General features: G+C 33.9%; 1 protein-coding gene across 3 annotated transcripts in view; it reads right to left on the bottom strand.

The window, feature by feature from the left end:
* Positions 1–4,453: 4,453 nt before the first annotated feature.
* Positions 4,454–19,501, bottom strand: part of PKIA (cAMP-dependent protein kinase inhibitor alpha) — a 95,419-nt gene continuing 80,371 nt past the window's right edge. For 2 of the 3 annotated variants that reach the window (XM_060610770.2, XM_060610771.2), the window contains 2 exons: positions 11,061–11,238; positions 4,454–7,953 (listed from right to left, as the gene is read on the bottom strand). In XM_060610770.2, the coding sequence (XP_060466753.1) occupies positions 7,874–7,953; positions 11,061–11,211 (231 nt within the window). In that variant the 5' untranslated portion in view covers positions 11,212–11,238 and the 3' untranslated portion in view covers positions 4,454–7,873. Of the gene's footprint in view, positions 7,954–11,060; positions 11,239–17,606; positions 17,708–19,501 lie in introns of those variants that run through there. The other variant, XM_060610769.2, reaches the window with a different exon arrangement.

The following is a 19,501-nucleotide window of genomic DNA, read 5'->3' as shown; positions in this document are numbered from 1 at the left end:
AAAGTGCAAACATGTGTTCTGTTAGGAGTAACCTATATCATTTCCTTGGCCATTCTTATTTCTTAGTTTCAGAGTCCAAAAGCACACAGTCCTTCTTTAGTATTGCTAGATTTCAGTGTTAATTTGGTTACTATTTTTCTCTGTTTTCCAAAAGATACAGTGTTCAGGAAAAAGACCTTAAGTTTCTGTACATAAATATCAGTGTCCTTTCCTTTACATGTTTCTTGGTCCCTTCGTATTATTTTCTCCTTTTTATTCTATGAATTCCTACCAAGTTCATCATATTCTATCAGAACGTTCATTTTTTTAGCCTATTAGAGTACATTATATTTTATTAGTGTAAAGCATATTCTTAAAAACTTGAGTGTCCCCTTCTGTAAAGACCAAAAATCTCCCCAAAGATCTTGTTCTCTGACTAATGTGTTGCTAAGACTAGGAGACTATGATACAACATCCTTTTTTGGGGGGGGGGGGTATTCTTAGTTTTTGCAAACTGAAGGGAATTTATACTACAGAATGTCAAGAAATACCTTTACCAGGATCACTATTTAGCTGGAAGACTTACTCTGATTTGCTAATTTGTATGTATGTTTTCCTATTGGACATCTCTTATCTGTATGTCCTATCAAATCTGTGTGAGTGTGTGTGTTTGTGTAAATGTGGAGCATACAGTTTGAGAACCAAATTTAGAAATAGTTACGTTATTTTAATAAACTAGAAAAAAAGTGATAGAAATTAAGTTTTTATGTTCTAAAAGGCAATATTACACAGATTTCACTATTTTCAACTATCAACTGTATCTCTGAATTGCACATTTCCCTAATCAGTGTGTAAATTTTGTTTGACTACATTGTGAGCTTCAGAAAGCAGACATTCATTTACAAATATTTATTGAGTATTAATAGACAATGAGGATACAGAGATGAATAAAAAAGGGCTGTTTCCATCAAAGAGCTCATATTCAAGTTGGAGAGATACACATGTAAACAAATAGCTGTGATCTAAGGAGATACATTTGCAGATAAGGTGTTAGGGAATCAAGAAGTATAGAATAGCTAATTTCTAGACTGGGGCTTCAGAATGGGAATGTAAGTCAAAAAGGCTCCAGAGAGTGAAATGGGACAGGGTCTGGACGGACCAGTGAGAACTTGCAATAAAGCATAAAGAAGAACATCTTAGGAACAGAAAAACAGCTAACACAGAGCAAAGAGTTATGTAAAAGTAAAATGTGGCATTTATATCAAAAAGTTTTATCTGGCTAAATTTAAGAATTTTTAAAATTAGGGGAGTGAAACAATCAAATTTATGTTTTAGAAAGATACATGTGGTTGCCAGATGGATAGAAAGAGTGCTGGACAAGGCAGGTCCTAGTGAGCAGGCTATTGCATTATATTAGATAAGTGATGATTTAAAGGATTGTAATACAGGGGTGCCTGGGTGGCTCAGTCGGTTGAGCATCCGACTTCGGCTCAGGTCATAATCTCACAGTTCATGAGTTCGAGCCTCACGTTGGGCTCTGTGCTGGACTCTGTGCGCAGAGCCTGGAGCCTGCTTCCGTTTCTGTGTCTCCCTCTCTCTCTGCACCTAACCCACTCGGATTCTGTCTCTGTCTCTCTCAAAAATAAACATTTAAAAAATTTTTAAAGGATTGTAATACAGACAAAAAGAAGTGAGAAGTTTCAAGGAGTAGTAAGAATTAGAATTGATGGACTGAAAATCAAACTGCAGAAAGAAGAGTTAAGAGAACTGTAAGAATTTGGATTTTTAATTTGGTTTGAATTTGGGAAACCAGTGCCTCCATATATGAGATCTACAGCATATTAAGAAAAGCAGTTTTGGGAATGGGGTCATATATTGGATTAGGTGTTGGAATATTGAATTTTAAGATGTTTTTGGGAAATCCATATTGAGCTGGATCCAATAAGTCAGCTGATCAGGAGTGACCTCTGGGATTTATCATGGTAAAAGTGGTGATTGATTGTGTTGGTCACGAATAAGTCATGTGAAGACTGGGATTGTATAAGAGGAATAAATATATAATCCCAGGGAACCACAGTATTTAGTAGGGAGGTAAAGAAGGTTGAACTTGTCAAGGAAAGTAAGCAGTTGCCAGAGAAAAAGGAACAAAGGATTAAATGCATACATACATTCACCCAGAGGGTGGGAGGTGGGGTAGGAAGGTAAATGAAACATCTCAAAAAAGATTCCGTGGTGAATAAGATTAAATGCCATGTGGTAGACTATAAAACATACATGACCTATCCATTATATTTGGCTATTAGGGTTGATATACTCACTTAGGTCTAATTCAGAGAACTAGAGTGGGACTAGATACAAAGAAATTGAGTGGTTTTGCTTGTACCTAGCTGCTGTGGAGAGGAGCTAGTGATACCACTGGCAGTCATCCTGGAGTATAATATAATGGAACACAGAACTCTAAAACATCACATCCTAATCTTGCCCATCTCTCCATATCCAGTCTCCAGGTTAATGCCTAGATACGTGCAACCACCCCTATGTAGAAATGAGCACTGTAGGATCTGGGGGTGTAGCAAAAAAAACCTTATGGGGAGAATATTCTGGAAGAGAAAGGGCATATCTATATATAATGGAAGACTTGTGAATCTGGAGAATTTGTTTCTTAGGATACATAAATTCTTTCCTTTAGGAGGCTTTATTATGTAGCCACATGAATATCAATTGGAATTATAGAACCACTATATTTTATTTTAGGAGAAGTTTGAGTCCTTTGGAACATCATCGCTTTTTAATTTCCACATTGGCCAAAGCTTCAGTGACAATTACTGAGAGTCCAGGTGCTACTGAAGACATTGTTGGTAATAAAAATTTGATTGGAAGTTAAATTGCAAAAGGATAAGAAATAAGGAAGAAAGACATGAAAACAGACAGCAATGATGCCTATTTTCAGAAATACAAGTAGTGAAGTTAAGAGGGGAACTGAGAACTTGAGTACATTTGTGAAAAAGGGTAAAGTCGGTGAAGAAAAAAGGATAATTAACAGACCTCCTGAAAGAAAATGTTTAAAAAACCTCAGATGTGAAAACCTGTATCTTAGAAGTGGGAAACTTCCTGTGTACTGAGAGACATGACAAAAAAAGCTGTGCAGCACTTATGACTAAACTGAAGTTGCAAATAATGAATGAGCATTGTTATAAACTTTTTACAGTCACTCTGAAGAAAGTAGAGTGAAGGCAGATGGCTTGAACGGTTTTGATTGGGCAGAGATGGCACAAAGACAAGAAAGGAAGAAAAGCAGGAGCATTGAGAAGGATTAACAGTAGATTCCAGACTGGAGGAGAGTTGCTAAGGAAATACCGATCTTGATAAAAACAAAGTAGATGTGGTGCAAACTAGAAAGTTAACCAGTTATAGTCAGATAGTTTTGTTAATTTTGACTTTATAGTGAGAGATGGCCAGGATCCCAAATCCTCACATTCTGGCCTAGATAGAGGCAACAAATATACACAGAGAAAAAAACACCAGAGACAATACAAACTTGTTTTGCACTGGCTAGCATTTTGTTACAAATCCCTGTGTACTGTTTTATCCTTGTGACCTGAGTAAGATGAACTTAAAAGATTTACATCCTCTTTTACCCCTTCTGCCTAAGACCTTGCCTGAACTCAGGCTGTGCGTTATTTGATGCTTACTTTCTCCCGAGTCCCACCTTGGATTCTGCTTGGTTTTTGCTGCCTTTATGTGATAAAAATAATACAACGAAAAGAGAGCAACATCAAAACAAAAGAAGTTAAACACTCTGCTTTTCTACCCCAAGATGTTATCCTTAATATAGTAAAACCATGGGTGTCTGTGAGCACTCCATTTAGTTACTGACTGATTTTAAAGATTTTTAGTCAGGTGAATAGGGCTGGTGCATCTGGAAACTGCATTTTTTCTAGATCAGTGATTGACAGGTTGTAGAGGTGAGGGTGTGGGCAGAAAAAGATGCCAAAGTTGCACAGGGAGTTCTTTCAAAGGGGAAGTGTGTATGTGTGTGTGTGTGTGTGTGTGTGTGTGTGAGAGAGAGAGAGAGAGAGAGAGAGAGAGAGAGAGAGAAAGAGAGAGAGAGAGGGAATGTATATGGGTGGAGGAGAGAGTGTTGTAAAACTTTCAGGGGATTCTGATAAACACTGGTCTTTCTGCTGACTGAAAATCTTTTACTGCCCTACAGATGAGCAAGTAAGAATGATAGGAGTGATATTGGGGCTTACGATTTAACAGTTGGGTCTGGCAGATGATGAAGTCCAGGAAGTGGGCCACCAGAGTGGAATGGAGGTAAAAATTATTGGAGTAAAATCCCAGAAAAAGAGGCTAGAATGCCGGTATGTCCACCACAGGAAGGCTTTAAACTTCTCCTTTATCACTCGCAGCACTTTCTCAGGATCAAATACATAGTGTATGTTCAATAAATACTCTTCATAGACTATGCACATTTCAGAAAAAAATGTATTACTTTTAATATCAATTATGTGAGCATGCAACATTACTAAATACAAAAGTCATACAAGCTCACAATGACTTCAGAGACTGCCACTCTTTAATTAAAGAACAATTTGGGGCCTATTAAGACATCATAAATCATAGATGCTTTCTTATTTTTACTTGGTAACTATACATTGTCTTCCTGTTACTACAAGCTTCACTCAGAAGCTTGGCTACCTGGCAGTTACATTTCTTTACCCTTTATTGCTTCTCTGAAGAGAAAGAGCAATCTCATTCATCTTCTAAAATGGTGCATTTTTACTGTGTCTGAGTAAGACTCAAGTGTAGGGCATTTACAGTGAGCAGTTTTGGGGGTGTTGCCTAAAAATTGAAGGCTGCCTATTACCTATTGGAAAAACATTTCTATAAATTATGATAGCAATATGTTGGCATAGGATGTTTACAGTTGATAAAAGGTAAATTTGACAAGTTCATACTTATTGCAAATGAGTTGAAAAACTGAAACTGTCATACATATTTCTAGTTAATTAAACAAAGCGAGTAGAATGGGACATAAAAAAATCTGAACCATGTTAAATTTATAGACTGCATGCCAGAAAAATATTTTGGGGCAAGTATAACACAAAAAATAAATTCTAATTGAATTTCTTTTTTTAAAAAAAGTACACTTTCTGTGATCTAGTCACATCTGTGTCATTACTCATCTAGGTAACCTTGAGAAAGACAATTCCCTCTTTTGAGACTCAGTTTCCCTCTCTAAAACAATGGAGGATGAACCACTTCATCTCTAAATGTTCCCTTATAAATAAATATGCTCTATAAATTGGCTTTAGTTTTATGGCATGTGTAGTAGAAAGCTCCTTGGAGACAGACCAAGATAGGTTCAAATCTTAATTTCATCATTTATTAGCTTTTTAAACTTGGAAAAGTTATAGTTTATTGAGACTTAATTTCCTAATCTGTGAAATGGGATAGTACTACCTTTTTAATCAAATTGTCTGAGAAACAATTAAATGGAAGAAAATGTGCTGAGAAGTTATTAGCATAATGTCAGTTGGTTAGTAGGCATTAAGTGCATATTATCAAACCTAATGTCTTAGTTTCCACCCTTTCCTCCTTAAAAATTCAATACCATGTATATTATTGACTTGCAAGAAAAAGATACTACAGTACAATTTGGGAGACACTGTGAACTTTTGCTGAGCAACATTTGTAGGTTGTAGGCATTTTGGAAAGTAGATTTTTATCTTCCAGCTTGGGAATGCCTCTGGGTTTGAATATAGCAGACAAAGTAGCAGTAAGAGGTCAAAATAATTCAAAAAGCTCCATATGACTTTGCAATTTAGCACTATTATATATTCAAAGACAAGCATGACACCACATGCATTAATAATAATATATCACATAGGAATATAAACTCTCCACATACACTCAGCACTAGTCTTACCGAAACTTTACAAAACTACATGAAATCAGTTTGGAATTCCACAACTTTAAGGATGGAGAGAACTTTACCTAGATTCACAAGAAAGCTATGAGAATAGTAAATGAGGATGTTGAAAGAGTGATTTTATGGGTTGGATGTTTTAAATGGACTATGAGAGATTGTCTAAAAAAGCCTCAGGAACCTCTTTTCCCACTTGTAAGATTATTAATAGGTGGATTTATTTGAATTTTAACTGGGTATTTTGGACCTTAATGGGTTAGAATGAAGTACTCTAATATTTAGTCTTCCTTCTATTTTCTGAGAGACTCACCCTATTGACATTTTTTTCTAGTAATACATGATTGAGGACAAATGATACCAATGCCCTTATCCCACTCATTTGGAACATACTGTGAATTTCATCCTATATGCAGCTATAGAGGAGAGCTGAGTTTCCACTATGTCCATGGAGATTATCTATGGAGATTCTGCTTAACCTACTTCATATGGGACTCTATCTAAGACCTCAAGGATAATTAATTGGGCTCTTTATTATAAAGGGTCTTCCTGTTACTTATTTGTCCAGTAATCCATGAGCCACTGGCATATTACTGGTTCCTTATTTATTACCACTGATAAGTGATTTTATAATACTGACCAGAGGGATTACACAGCTCACAGAAACTTTCCACATAAGAACCATGATGTCAAAACACAGCAGAGGCTATCAACAGTATTAATGAGGATTTTGTTAGCTTCTAATGATAATTATTATTGTATCAGAATGCAATTCACACTAATTATTAGTAAAAGTTTACAAACATTAAAAAGTGCATAATAACATTTGTATCTGATAGGGCTGAAAAAAGACATGGAAAACACAATGCAAGGGCTTTACTTTTGTGATTGGTGGCCACATGATTGCAAGATAATTTTTTCCATCTGTTACAGCTCCATGCAGATAAGTTGTCCTCCAAATTTAAATAGTACCATACAGCACTGAGAAATTTGATTCCATAAGAACAAAATATTTCCTGTTCTTAGAATTATCTTGTATTCTCTTTCCCACCATCTTGATTCTCCAAAATCCTCATAATTAAAAAAATTTTTAAATGTATATTAGTGGGAAAAGTTCAACAATGGAAAATAAAACAAAATTTACAGATTGAATTCTGGTCTGTGCAGACACCAAACAGACTGAATTCAAGTAAAATTCACATTAATGGATATTTTCAAATGCCTGTTTAATAAAGCAAAGGACTCTTGATGAATTGGTTAGACTTAATCCATCAACAGTGAATCAAGGGGAAAGATTAAGTTAAAAAAAATTGTGATCTATCCTGTGTACACCACCATACTGTGGAGAAGGAAAAAGGCAGCCCTTTTAAAAATGAGTGGTATAAAAATTCACAGTAACGTACATTGTTTTTGTTTGTCATAAGCAATCAAAGAAGGGGGCAGTGCTGAGTGTCTATATTGTACAATACAAAACAGTGTAAATAACACAGCAGGAACACACAGATACATAATGCTAAAAACAGTGCTTTCTGGATGGTTCTTTTACTGGATGAATACTTGGACCAGAGATATTTAAACTCTGGGGTTCAACCAACCTTTTGCAATTAAACACAATTAAATCCTCTGACATTGTGAGGGGCCAGATGCTACAGGAAGAATCATCATCTAGGTCTGTGCTACTCTCTACAAGCATTTTATCATATGGTCAAGTGAAAGGATCCATTCAAAAATGACATCCAAACACAAGCCACATGATTTCAACCATTGCTAAAGACAGAGGTAGAGAAAAGTCTGTCTGCAGCCACAGCCTCTGCCCCCATTTTTAATATGACAATGAGCAGATTCCTACAATGCAGCACAGCCATTTTTTTTCCCCCCTTTTCACTCTTGGAAACAAATTCATTCCAGCCAGGCCTGGAGATTTGAGACATTGTCAGCTGTTGATGAAGTTATCAAAGTGGGGCGTTAGCTTTCAGATTTTGCTGCTTCCCCTTGGGCTTCCCCACTTTGTTCTGTGGAATTTCGTTGTGCATCTTCTTCACCTTCTGTAAGAAACAATGAAAAAAGGGTAAAGGCAAATAAAAGCTATTGCTTATATTTACCAACTCTTAATATATCATATTGAAAATTTCAGAAATACTCAAAAAGTCATAAATTCTACAGAGACAAGTATATTTTATTGGTGATCAATTTCTCATGAAGAAAACAGTATAAGAGTTTCAAGGGCTGGCTAATTCTGGTGCTAAGAACTTGGGACAGCACAAAATAATAACTCAATTTTTATAGTTGTTAGTGATCATCTATGCTTTTGATAAATAGCCAGGAAATCTCAAGGTCAGGTGATGGCACTTAATAGTTTCACAGATTGCAGAAATCAGTAGTGATTTTAGGCAGAAATCAGAAATGAGAAGCAAGTCTACCATTTCACTCCTGTCTTATTTTAAGAAATATTTAAAAATTTCATTTTACATTATTTATAGTACTTGTTGATAACCAGCTGATTTCTCGGAGGTTTAGTTAATTAAATTAAAAGCAACAGTGGAGTATGAAAGGACATTATGTCAGCTGGTCGGTCCCTTGCTGAACAGTTATGATGACCTCTGGTCTGCCCTTATAGAACATATGTACAATGCCAATAAAACCAGCATCCTCAGCAGCAATCTCAGCTCATGACATAGCAAGCACTGAAATTAAATAATGCTTTCTTTTCACATAGGCAATTTTATCTAAAGTTCAAACTTACAAGCTGTAGGCAATCCTTGATTCAAAGATTCATATGTTTGCATGTATTAGTTCATCATTAAGCAACCAATAAATATTAGTGGATAAAATATTTTTGGGTGTTGCACTAATGTAAATTATATCAATGTTTGCTAAATGTTTGTTACCATAATTCAAATGGATAGAAGTAAGTGGACTGTTCCATTTCTTTAGATGGAAATGTTGAAAGGCAATTTCTCTTTTATTCTTAACAAGTATACACAAAACATTTCACTATACACCATACTTCCAGAAATTAAAAGCAGTTCTACATAAATTATATCTATATCTATATTCTTATATAGATATATTCTGTTCTAAAGGGGTTCTCGGGGTTTACATTATATATTATATATCATGTTCATAAACTACTTTCATTATTACAACAATGAACAACCTCCCAAGATGTGCAGATGGCCTGAATGTGAGATGTGTAGATTAGCATGCAGCAAGAACTTGATAAATAGGAAAAGCTCTTAATAACCAAAGGAATGAAGTCAAATTAGGGCAGATGCAAGACAGTAGAATATTTAAGGATGAAAGTGACTGCATAAATACAAGATGAGGAACTTGGCTCCCATGAGGCTTGTGATTTCTGGGTGTCTGGGGACACTTCCCAGGGCTTCTTAGCATAATGCTGCAATTACAGAGGTGTGGCTAAATAGATGCTTTTTAACAAGTCATGTAAACATGGGACAGCAATATTGTTGAGTATAAATTAAAAAGAAGTTGAAACACTCATGAATTACAGAGGAAGTCCCTTACAATACTCAGCTACTGATATTTCGTTTGTCATTATATGTCAGTGTTGTACAGTTACTATTTTTAGTTCTTTGTACTTAGAATAATAAAAAAAGTTACTACCGCTTATATTTTGCCTGATTCTGGACTTTAGGATTTAAAAAGAAACAGAAAAATTTTCAGGAGCCTGGAGAATGGCAATTAACACTTAGAAATGTTTAGAAAAGAAGACATTTAGAAGCATAATGATATTTGAATTATTTTAAACTGTTTAAAAATATAAAATATAAAATTATTTTATTATATTTGTTAATATAAAATATCAGTTTATTATTTCATTTGCTATATACCAAGTTAATATATTCTCTTGTATAAGAAAGGTCTTGATGCTGTTGAGTTTCAATTTCAGTGAGGAGAAAAAGAAGAAATGTAACTGTACTATGAATATATTGAGGGTGGCTAAAAATAATGCATATTATTTAGAACAGAATATTAATATACAAATAAAAATATAAATCTTATAAAAGAAATTAATTAGCAACTTCTCAAAGACCACAGAAAAAATTTTACTTACCTCATACCACCAAATTGCAATAATTCCCTAAATCCTTTCTGAAGCAACTTCTGGTAGTAATAATAGGGAAACAACAAAACCTAAAGTATACATAGGTCTGTATATTCCAGGGTGGTGATGTTAAGGTTTATTTTCAATCTGAATTTTAAAAGACCAATCTGTGACCTGCTGACCTTTAGCCATTGAATAAAGTACTGTCCCTAGGTATTTTAGGGTAATGTTGCTGTTTCATTAACATATACTCTGACTCAGTTTTCCAATAACTGGAAAGCTCTTCCATAAAAATTCTAATAGCAAAGAAGTACTGAATAGTTATCATGAGTCAGAAGCTGACTTTTCACGTACACAACACTGTGGTTCCTTAATTGTGAACTCCTCTTTTAATTTTAAAGGTTATTTTTGCACAAGATTTGTCAGAGAAATACATTTAGCTTTAATACTTGCAAAAGCTGTGGGTGAAAGAACTATTGGGATTCATTTAAATACTCAGAAGTACTTTGACATCTACATTTGCTTTACTTTTCCATTGGTAAAGTTAGATTGCTTGGGTAAGAAGAGCGCCAAGGCCCAATAATAAGACAAATTTTCCACAAACCCATTCTATTAAGAAAAGAAAACTGAAAGATCTTATTACCTAAGACATTGATATAACAAACTATTTTACTCCCATTCTCAATAGAATTGATCCTGGAGACCCTTTTCCTTTGAAGTGGTTATTGAAATGTTATAGGTGGCCAATATTGTCAAAGGTAGGAGCTCCAACTTTGTTAAATATTCTACATAGAAATTTCAGAGCTTTTATAGAGATTAGGATTTTTTAAAACCCATGTGCTTTATTCATTGCATTAGTAAAATCAGATTAAGGATTCTGCATTTGAGTGGGAACCCTATAAAGAGAAGTCACTGAAAATGAAATAGGAGTGACTAAGGGATTAGTCTCTGACTTTTATGTTGTCTAAGATTGTTTATAACTCTACTGAATTATTTTCAAAGGTAGTTTTTCATGTTTTAATCCTACGCAGTGAAATGGTACAAATCATCTCATGTTCATAGAGAGATGTGTGTCAAACAACTCACCTGTCTTGTTGATATCAAGACCTGCTAATTTCAAGGCTAATTCATTGCTGTTGCCACTTGCAGAGGAAACCAGGATATCATGTATTGCATTTCTTCTACCTGTTCTTCCAGAAGCAATGAAATCTGCATATGTAGTTTCCACATCAGTCATTGCTAACAAATATCCACATAGCAGGGACTACAAAACAAGAAAAACTAATAGGTAAATATAGTGTTGGTCGATGATAACATTTAACAAAGATGCTTGTTAGCTTACTGGTCTACAATATGAATGTTAAATAGTTGTCTTGCTTTCATGTTCAAAAAGCAAGTAATGCTTTAATTCTTGATCAAAGGTCAGGGAATTTTTTCTGTGAAGGCCTGACGGTAAATACGTTAGGCTTTGAGGGCTATATGGTCTCTATTCCAACTACTCAATTTTGTGATTATAATGCAAAAATAGTCAAAGTAAATGTGCTAAATACATGTAATAAACAAACTGTGTTTGCAAAAATAGGAGCAAGAGCAGATTTGGCCTGAATACCATAACTTGTATTGGTTTAGATCATAAAATTCTTCTCTAATATCACTTTAATCAGTCTTCAACTCCAGAGAGAACTTGAGATCAATGGCATACCAAAATTGGGGGTGGAATCGAAGTGGTCCATCCTAGACATAAGCAGAATGCAAGTTACACTGTCTACAGACTCTAAGAATGATAATGAAATTGACCAAAATTCAGTTTGCTTTTTATTAGCACCATTAACCAGCAAGTCTAATCAATGTCAGTGACCAAATAACTGCTCCCAGTCCAGGAGAACAGCTCCCTTATGGTCCCCCTTGTTAAGTCATTGTTTGAGAGGAATAATAATATTCTTGACTGAATCTTCGAAATAAAATTTTCAAGTTTAAAAAGGAGTCAATGAAAGTGAGTTTCCCCAAACTTGTGATACACATACTTAATTAAAGACTTAATGCAAAAAATATTTTCAAGGTAAAATATGATAAGTGTATTAACAGAAGACCACCAAATGCAAATCTTTTAATATTTTCTTTTTAAATTTATGTCCTTCCCTAAAGGTCAAAAGAGGAATGGGTAGTAATATATAAAACAATAAACTTCTGTTGTACTAATTTGTTGAAACAGAACTTGAAAATAACATAATTTCCCTCCTATTCCTAAACATTCCAATTACATTTTACTGTAGTTTAAGATTAAAAACGCATCAATAGTCAAGAGAAAGGAATATTTTCAAAATGTAAGAAATATGGGGGAAGCAAAAATGGTGGACCCCATACATCATCATGGGCATGCACACTGGCACTCTGAAATAACTTGATGCCATCTACACTATAATTTAGGATTGCAGTCAGTAAGTAGCACATTCTTTTAGGTTTAGTTCCCCCAAAGCATATTGAGGAAGGAGCTGTTCTTTCAATCTGGAGAAAAGTTACATTTTGCTTCTTTAAGAGGAAGCTGAAACAAGAAAGAGGGAGGAATAGCATAATGCACTTTTGAAATAGGAAATATATGTATACTACATGCTTACTGTGACTATATTATGGATAACATTGCTTTCCATTCACTCACTATACCTACCATTATTTTGTAAGGGAATATGCTTTAATGGTTATTATTTTATTAACATTTCAAAATGCTCCCCAAAAGATCCTGGGTTTAGTCATGGAGTGACTTTTGAAAATCACATGACCTCCTGGTCTTCCATTTTCTAATAAGTAATGGGACAGCTGAATGGCATGATAGTTAATAACAGCTCAAGTGAAGCTGTAAAAACAATGATCACTCAAAACTATCGCATTTCTAAAATTATGAATTTGGAGATTCCCTTTGTGGTCATAACCACCTGCCATTTTTTCCCCTCTTACTCTTAATGAATCTGTTCTTCACACTGGTTAAATCTTTAATTCCTTTAACTTTTTTTTAGCTTTCTTTAGGTCCAGTCTGGATCAATTGCTGACCATTTCTTATTAGCCTCAAGAAATCCCTTTGACCTACTCTCACATTGATTTTCCTAAGTCTCACCTAGGAAAACAGCATGGTGCACTTTCTCTGATCTCATTACCTGGGTAGCTAAATGTTACCAGAAAAAGTTACAAAATTGTGCCAATTGGCTCAACTGAAAATTTTTGACTCTATTATTAGTATACACTCTTGGTTGTTCAGAAATTCTTTTGTTCACCTCTAGTTGACTCCTCCTTATGCTTTTCTCTGTGGGAAGGATTCCAAATGCTTCACAGGCCACACAACCAGATACCCCCTCATTAAGAGATGATTTTGCATCTTCTTTCTCTGAGAAAATGTAGGACATCTGCTGTAAATTCTCTTAACTTTCTTCCTGTCTCAAACACATTTCTCTGTAAAACGCTATTCTTTCTTTTCTAGATGAACTAGCCGCTTTCTTTCTAAGGCAGTCTCTTGATTCTGTTTCTTATCACCTCCTGTAGGACCTTGCTCCATCCATAATTTTTTTTCGTCAATAATTTGAGTCTTCTTTCTCCTCTGGATTTCTCCTGTAAGTTTGTAAGCATTTCAAGTCCCCTTACTAAAAAACAAACAAACAAAAAAAAAAAACCAAGAACAAAAGCAAAAACAAAACAAAACAAAAATCAAAACAACTAAACCAATCATTTAACCAAATATTCTTTTCTCAATCTTTATAACTCTTTGCACTACCATCTCTTTCCTTTATTAAACTTCTCACAAGGGTTCAGCTACTTTTATTTCTCATTTTCCTTGAACAAACCTTTAGAATTGCCATATTCCATTGGCTTTTATGTAGAATATTTTATGGACATTACTTTGAAATGATCTGTATTAACATTAAGTAACTGATTAATTATAAAATTTCTTGCAAGTGCCCATCCTGTTTGAACTCTCTACAATATATGACATTGCCAGTTACATTCTCCTTGAAACTCTCCCCTACCACTTACAGCAAACTACAGAGGCAAGATTATTATAGGTATTGTCATAAGTATTATTATAGCTATCTGTATTTGAATTTAGATTTTCCATTTAGTTGTTATGCTATATTTAATCTTCCTGTACTTAGTGTTTCATCTATAAACTATGATAAATATACTTAGTTCTCAAGGTGGCTATGAGAATTTATGTGGATCATGTATCTAAAGAGCCTAACACAATGTTTGGCACATGGTGGGTAGGTGCTGTCATCTTACTATCCTGGTTTGGCACCTGGTGGATAGGTGCTGAAACAAACAAACAAACAAATAAAACAGTCTGTCATCTTACTATCCTGGTTTCATCCTATTTTGACTTTGGTATTCTTCACAAATTTCTTTTCCTAGGGTACATTTTTATAGGAACTTAGGTCAGTCCTTGACCTTTTTTTTTTTTTTTTTTCTTTCTAACTTGAATAACTCATCTAATCCTGAGGCTTCTGATTCCTCACTATGGATAATGCAAAAGTATGCATCTCTTTTTCCCAGGCTCCTCACACACAAGGTCAACTGCCTGCTAAATAGGTATTTTCACCTGGTTTTGCATAAGCATTTCAAATTCAATAAAAAAGACAGCAACAAAACACAAATAGAGTAAACTGGCCTCACCAATACACTGTGTTGGAGCATACTTTTGCTTATTTTTCTCACTTGATATCCATGTCTAATAACTTGCCAAGTCATATTGATTTTTATTTGATGTCACTCATATTTACTTTCTGTAAAACAGGAAAAGCTCGTCCTGGGGTTATAGCTGAGTTCTTCCATAATCTGGAAAGAACTCACTTTTGTTGCTTTAACTTCAACTACTAGCTCTCATACTTTGTATGTTGCTGAATAGCATACACTGTTTCTCCAGAGCTTCTCTGCTGGTGTATTGCTCAAGTCTGTTATTCCACCTGGAATGCCTTCCTCTAACAAATCTGCTCAGTGAAATGGATTTAGCCCTCAAAATTCAGCCAAATGCCATCTTCTCTCTGTCTTCTTTCCCCTGTCTCCTCAGCTGGCATTCCCACTGGCCTTGATTTGTGCCTGTACAAGGCACTTAAATTCTAAGTAGCACTGTCTTCTTCTAGACAGATCACAAGCTCTGACAAGACAGGAACTACATTTTAATGTTTTAATTACATACAATTCCTAGTAGAGTCCTTTGCACAAAGTCAGTGCTAGATAAAAGATGTTGCATAGAATTGAACAATGAAGAAGAAATATATTACATCTTTCATTAGTAGCCACAGAGAACCTCCCTCTTCCCTGTTTATACTAAATTACCAAATCCTAAAAATCCAGAATTTTTCACATGTACATAATCTGAGGACTTGAGAGTTCTATGGTCTGACCATCTTCACTTAACAGTTAGTTAAGTTCAGGAATGAAGGTCTAGAAAGTCCAAGTTTACTTTTTCTGTTTTACCAGATTGCCTGTATGCGAGTAAGTTATGAGTTTGGATAAAGATTTTGACCTTGGAGTAGTTTAATGTTACTTAGTTATAAAGATATTTTCATTATCTACTCTACCACCAATTAACCAACACAGTATCTAGGTTCTACCTTACTTTGATGATTTAGAGTTTCACATGCACATCAACCTAATAAATGTTATGTCATAAAAGTTTCAGGAAAGGTGAGTTACAGGAATAAATTCATCCCACAATCACTGTTACTGTCTTTCACTCTTAGTCTCTTTATGGCTTTTTAAAACTCAGGCTTTTAAAAAAGCACAACTGGTATTATTTCCCATCTGATAACAATGCTATGATGTATGCAAAAATATCCTCATTTTCAGATGAAGAAAATAAATCCCAGAAATAGTAAGTAATTGCTAAATAATACACAGAACTATGACTTAACCCAGGTTGATGGGTTTTGCATAAAAAGGTACTGTATTTTGCAACAAAATCCTTTTTTTTTTTTTTTTTGGCCATTATCATTTTTCTTGGTAGACTGTCATAATAATACATGTGCCTGTGGGGGTTTAGTATCTTATTCACTTTGCTAATAGTAGTTTGAAGGAGATTTGAAATGTCAAGAATGAGACAGAAAAAAGTGGTGACATTTTCCATGAGAAGATATGAATTAAAAAGAATGTATACTGTGTAATGATTTGTATATCTGGGAATGTTAAAAGATCCTGGCAGTATTTCTATTTATAAAGGGGGGAGCCAACAACTTAATTTGAATTTTCACATGGTATTCTCTTAAGTAACATGAACATGAAATAAGAAACAGGGTTATGACATATGTAAATGTATATTGTGCTCACCTTTAAAATGTGTATATATGGCTTTCAATTGGATTGAAAGACACTAATGATGATTGTGAGAAGAGTTTATTCCTATAAACTTCTCCTCTCCTTAAGCACTTATGAAACATATTTACTAGGTTGATACGCTAATTATTGGACATTCAATTATGGTAGCCATTATAATTATTATTATAACAATAGTTATCACAAAAGTAGCATTTCATTTTTATTACATTTTATTTCTCTGGACAATAGACTTATTTTTCAGTAAAAAGAAAAATAGCTGACAAATAGCATACATATAAATACATGAATGAAGAATACAATTATATTTTTAGACAAAATATATAGATGCTATGAACTCTCTTTTTTTTTCTCTCTCTCTCTTTCCATGATTATATTTCTTTTAGTGAATTCCCCTTAGGTGCTCAAAAAGAGTTATTTTTACATGCAGGGTAGCTATGTTATTTTTTTCTTTCAGTTAAACATTTAGACACAGCTCTTCAGTTTAGCGCTATGACTATCAGAGACCGGAAATATCTTTTACACTGAATATTCCACTGTATAATGACTTGTAGTTTTGCTTAGATATTTTGGGGAACCTATTGCCAAATGATTATGTCTGATTGATACCTACCAAATAATGATAAAAGTTTTAAAAACATCTAATAAATATCAGCAGCTGGTAGACATTTAAAAGAGTAGCAATTAGCACACATGGCCTTATAAAAAAAACTAATCAGAATAAAACCTGCAAAATTTACCAAAAGTGGGCTTCGGTAGAGTTTCCTGTTTATGTTGCTTTAATTAGAATTTTGTAGATATCAAAAAAAAAAATGGTAGTACTGGATACAAACAAGATAAAATGTTATTTTTTTATCCAGTTATACAAAACAGCCAATTATTTTAATATTCACAGTCTGATTAGAGAGAGAGAGAGAGAGAGAGAGAAAAACATTTTATTACTTAAATGCACCATTTAAAGTTAGATTAATTAAATTATAAAACATAAATTTCCAAATATTGATATCTAAAAATCCAATAAAAATTCATAACTAAGAAACAAGCTTGCTTTTTCTTTCCCCCTTCTTAAAAAAAAATCTTACTTTCTCACTCTTTAACAAAAGAAACAGTATATTGGTATTCTAAAAATTCTTCATTTGTATAATGGATTTCTGAACTGAGATTCAGATTCATGTTGGTCTTCCCCTTGTTTATGCTCTTTACCTTTTTAAATATCACATGGACAAATTATTTGCAAAAATAAACCAAAAGATTTTACCTTAGCAGATTTTACAGATTTAGACAGATTGCAAGAGGATAGGAAAAGTATGTACTTACGTCTCCTATATTAAACAAATTGAAGCATTCCACACAGATGTGTATCCTAAAAGAAGTTGGGCCTATGAAGCTGCTAAAATGATTTTTATAGTGACATTGAGTCATGAGCCAAATGGTGACTGGATAACATGCTAATTTTACTCCTGTAAATGGGGACACATGAAATGAGACTCACAGACTTGGAAGAAAGAATGGAGAGAATGCCATCAGCAAGCACTGAAGTCTCCTCTCTAATATGAATGGTATGATCTCTTTTAAGTTTAAAAGAGAAAGAAAATTCTTCCTGTCCCATATTACAAACACAATTACATAACTTCTCAATTGTTCTTTATGAAATCATGCAAAGTGTGTTAAAAGCCCCTGAGTAGTTTACTGTGTGCTTAGGGCTTAGTCTACATTAGTGTTTCTGAAGCATTTTGGTCTCAGATATCCATTACATTCTCAAAAATTTTTAAGAACAGTAGTGAGTTTTTGCTTATGTGGTTATATCTGCTCATATTTACCATATGATATTAAAACTGAAATTTTTAAAAATATTTATTAATTCACTTAAAATATAAATAAACCCATTAAATGTTTCCATAAATAATATATTTTTAGTGAAATATATATTTTTGAAAGCAAAAAAAAAAAAAAACTAGTGACAAAGAATGGCATTGTTTTCCATTTTGCAATTCTCTGGCTTAATTTTGTAAATGTCTGGCTTTATAAAAGACATCTGGTTTCTCATGTCTGCTTCTGCATTCAATCTGTCTCAATATGTTGTTTTAGTTGAATTATATGAGGAAAATCTGGCCTCATACAGATTTTTTTAGTTGGAAATGTGAGGAGAGTTTTAATAGCCTTTTCAGATGATTGTGGATTTTTTTTTTCTGCAATGTGGAATCTGTAATTATATCAATATACTTTCCATACTCTTTTATTGAAAGTTATTGTCTACCTTGTACTTTAAATGGATCTTTGCTTATGCTTAATATATATATGTGTATATATATATATATATATGTATATATATATATATATATACATATATATATATTTAATATCAAGCATTGGTCATTTGGAGAATATTGGTTCACTAGGTTATACAAAATTGCCAAATGGTACTATATTGTACAATATCACATTTGTTGGTAACACCACCCAACTCATCAGCAAAGTCTTCAAGAACTGGGAAACTGACAAGGTCACAGGGACAGATAATAAGTTTTTCAAAATTATAATTTTTGTTTGAAAGCTCAGATTTAATCATTGGCAACAGACACAGTTGGAGTTTGCTCCCCTTGAAGTGACAAGCTCACTTTGTTCATTTTCAAGAATATCTCTGCCAAATATCCAAGTTTGAAAAACCACAGTTTGCCTGTTAGTTGTTCTTTCAAGTAAAAATGGTGATTTATGAAAAGTGGCTAGTTCAGCTCTCAACCCAAGTAGTCACCCATGTACTTGACTTGAGACAGCCATCTACTTTGGTACCTGGCAAAAATGCTTCATGTGACTTTCCATTTCATCACAAAGAATATTCAACAGATCTGTATTCGAGGGCCAAGATTTGACAAAATTAATATTTTTTTACTGCTTCATCAAGTATATCTGTAGGTAAATCTAGTATTTATAAAATATTAACTGTGAGTGTATGGTGGTGTATAAGAATACCAGGGTTACTAGTGGAGTTTGGTGTTGCTGACTTGACTCGTGCTAAGGTGCCAGCAGTTTTTCCCACCATGCTTTTGCACCATTTGTGCAAATGTCTGCCAAGTAAAAAAAGCAAATATCATAATTATGAAAATAATTTTGAACTTGTAAACCTACTGAAAGTATCTCAGAGACTGACTGAAAGGGTTTAGGAGACCTACAGGAAAGTTTCCTAGAAGGAAATGAATTGTAAAGAATTTTGC

The sequence above is a fragment of the Panthera onca genome, chromosome F2 (assembly GCF_046562875.1).
Source record: "Panthera onca isolate mPanOnc1 chromosome F2, mPanOnc1 haplotype 2, whole genome shotgun sequence".
Taxonomy (NCBI): Eukaryota; Metazoa; Chordata; class Mammalia; order Carnivora; family Felidae; genus Panthera; species Panthera onca.
Note: the sequence above shows the minus strand (reverse complement) of the source record. Positions and strands in the feature narration are given on the sequence as shown.